Source organism: Nematolebias whitei, chromosome 12, assembly GCF_014905685.2.
Source record: "Nematolebias whitei isolate Nwh7 chromosome 12, NemWhi1, whole genome shotgun sequence".
In the NCBI taxonomy this organism is placed as follows: domain Eukaryota; kingdom Metazoa; phylum Chordata; class Actinopteri; order Cyprinodontiformes; family Rivulidae; genus Nematolebias; species Nematolebias whitei.
The window spans coordinates 12971011-12974122 of NC_056509.1; the positions used below are offsets into that span (position 1 = coordinate 12971011).

At 35.9% G+C, this 3112-nt stretch overlaps 1 protein-coding gene across 1 annotated transcript; it reads right to left on the reverse strand.

The window, feature by feature from the left end:
• Window positions 1–1869: 1869 nt before the first annotated feature.
• On the reverse strand, window positions 1870–2847 carry LOC119418027 (trace amine-associated receptor 1-like). Its single transcript, XM_037685272.1, has one exon. The coding sequence runs from the start codon at window positions 2845–2847 to the stop codon at window positions 1870–1872; it is 978 nt and encodes a 325-aa protein (XP_037541200.1).
• Window positions 2848–3112: the final 265 nt, after the last annotated feature.

Here is a 3112-nt window from a genome sequence, read left to right on the forward strand (position 1 = left end):
TTGTTACTTTGGTTCTATTGTCACTAATCAGTTCACGACTATTGTTACCAATCAGTTCATTTGATTAATAATCAGCTCTCCTGTTATTATTAATCTGTTCATACGGTTCAGCCGTAAACCGGTTGGTTCATGGCTCTTTTCAGCTTTTTTCCCTCCCCGTTGAAGTTTTCCGGGGTGTTCATTTATTCAGAATGCATAGTTACACAACATGCTTCTGTGCATGGCACACAAAATTACGCAATGCGTAATTACGCACATGGGGAGCTGAGTGACAAGACGTTTTTTGGGCAAGCTTTTGCTTCATACGGTGTTCGAATGGACCCAGTGAGGCGAGGACAACATCCGCTTCGCCCTTAACCCACTAAGCGACAGCTCTTAAAGGGCGAAGCCTATACGAAATAGAACGTTGGTTACGTACTGTAACCCCAGATTCTATGAGTATAGGCGTAGCCCTTTAAGCGTCGGGCCTCACTGGCTCCTAAATGGCTGAAGAAAAAGCTATTTTTGGGAGCCGATTTCCCGCTCTTAACGTAATTTATACGGACCGGGTGGGGCCCACACAGCAGGTGGGCATGGACTAAATTTTTCAGTGTAATGCACCGCATAACGGGATAAACCCACTAAGCGACAGCTCTTAAAGGGCTACGCCTATACTCATAGAATCTGGGGTTACAGTACGTAACCAACGTTTGCATCTGAAGAAACACTGTGCACATGCCCTTTTCAGGTCCCCTGAACAAGAAATGCATAATGAAGGTTTTGCCTGAACTTCAGGTCTAGATGTACCACTAATTAAACAACAATTCTCCACGTTAACCAAAATTATTGCGTGATTATCTTTCACAATTTAACACTTAAATGTGGTAATCATTTTTTTAGGGGTGCCACACTGAGATAGCTCTAAATATTTACTAGTTTATTGTAGAAAAAAACATACTAAAATGTTTTCTTTTTAAGAAATTATGTAAGTTTGGGGGCGGGGGGGGGGGGGGGTGATAAATGTTAAAGGAGGTTAAACAAAGGATAATGTCAAATAAGAACTTTTTTTTTAAATGGACGTGGTATCTCTGATTTCAGCTTTCTAAAACACAATGGAGCATAAACCTGACACTCAGGTTTTTTTTGCTAATGCTTGTTTTAATGCCTGTGACTACTGCATCTCTTTTATGAAACACGGAGACAACAACACTAAGGACTTCCCATGGTTATGGGAGTGAGTTTGTTCTGCATGTGCATCCATCTTACATAACAGAGCATTTCATGCAGTGGAAAAGCTGAATAACATTGAGCTCTATATTAAATAAGATGCAAGTGCAATTTTTGTATAAAACATTGAAGCTCTAAAAAAAACAACAATGAAATAAGTAATTGTGAAATAATAAAGACTAAAACACAATCAACAAATATATTTCAATGATTTCACAAAAAACAGCCTTCAGAAGAATTTACCATTTTCGTTGCAGTGACAATGCACTAAAAGCAGTAAGTTGAGTGAAACTGTCTTTTTCCTTTTAAACCTAAAAATAAAACTTAATTTCTTAAAGTTAAATAGTAGCTCAAAGAACCTACAGTACCATATGCAGTCAGGTGTTACATGCTGCACAAGTGAGATAGACCATTAATTGACAGTATTTAGCTTAATGTACTTGAATCAGAAATTAAAAGGAATTTTATATAAAATTGCACTATAACCATTTAATGTATTTTTTATCAGCACAATTACAATCAGACATTTAGTTACATACATCCTTCTTAAACACAAATTTTATCAAAATTAAGCTAATGTATGGAAATTTATTCAGTTTTATGATTTGTGTGTTTTTATTTCTGACATTTCAAAAGTATAGCATGTTTATAACAAAAAGTGAATTAATTTAATATTGTATTAGCATAGGTACTATCTAATATTTTTCCAGACATAATAATTCTAAAGGCTGATTTAAACCAGCTGTAAAAGAAAGCATAAATCAATGGATTTAATGTTGAGTTTGTCAGTCCAACACAAACAGATGCTTCAAGCATAAGAACTGTCATTGAATTATTGGTAAATGGCAGAAGAGTAAAACAAAAAAAGAAAGGAGTCCAGCAAAATATAAAAATTCCCAGAACAATAGCCAGAGTTTTGGTGGCCTTTCTCTCCATCTTACTGATAGTTGCTCCACATTTCATTCTGGTTTGGATGTTTTGTGCCTGTCTCTGTGCAACAAAAAAAATCTTCAGGTAAACACACAAAATTATGACAAGTGGAAGGTAAAAAGATAAAACAGTTCCAAGTATATTTTTCATCAGAACTTCAATAAAACCATTTTCTTGACATTTTTGTTTTGATTTTGGTGCTGATCCAATTGCAATAAGTGCAGAAGCACCCCAGCTTACAGTAATCATAAAGACAATAACATGATGACTGATTTTAGATTTGTATTTTAATGGCTGACAAACTGCACAATATCTGTCAATTGAAATACAACATAGGTGTAAAATAGAGCAAGTACAAAAATATGTGCCTAAACTGTCTCGAATCTTACAAATTAAATCATCTTGGAACATGCATAAGGTGAATGAGAATGCCATGCCTAAAGGAAATACAATGATCCCCACAAGCAGGTCAGCCACAGCCAGAGACAGAATGAGGAAGTTAGTAGGAGTGTGGAGATGTTTGAAGTAAAACACAGAAATTATTACAAGGAGGTTTCCACATACTGTGGCAACAGACAAAAGGATAAGAAAACAGTAGAACATCACACATGCAGCAGAAGGGTTCATGGTAATTTTGTTACCATTCATCTCATAGCAGAGATGTATATTAGCCACAACATAAGTTAGGTTGAGAGTAACTCTTGTTTCCATGATGACCTAATAAGTTGGTAAAGAAATCTCATTTACCACAATTCTTTTAGATAAACATTACACAGAGACTGAGCACTGATGTAAATTTTCTGAAAACACTCACAGGTCATCAGTTCATAAACGTTGTTGATTGCTTTGAGCCACACAAGTCTCTGCATACAAACCTTTATTTCCTACTTCATACCTATTGTTGTCCAATAATAATTGGGTACTGTATCCCTACAGAGTGCAGTTTACCCAATGATGCAATGTGTGTGTTTCTGTC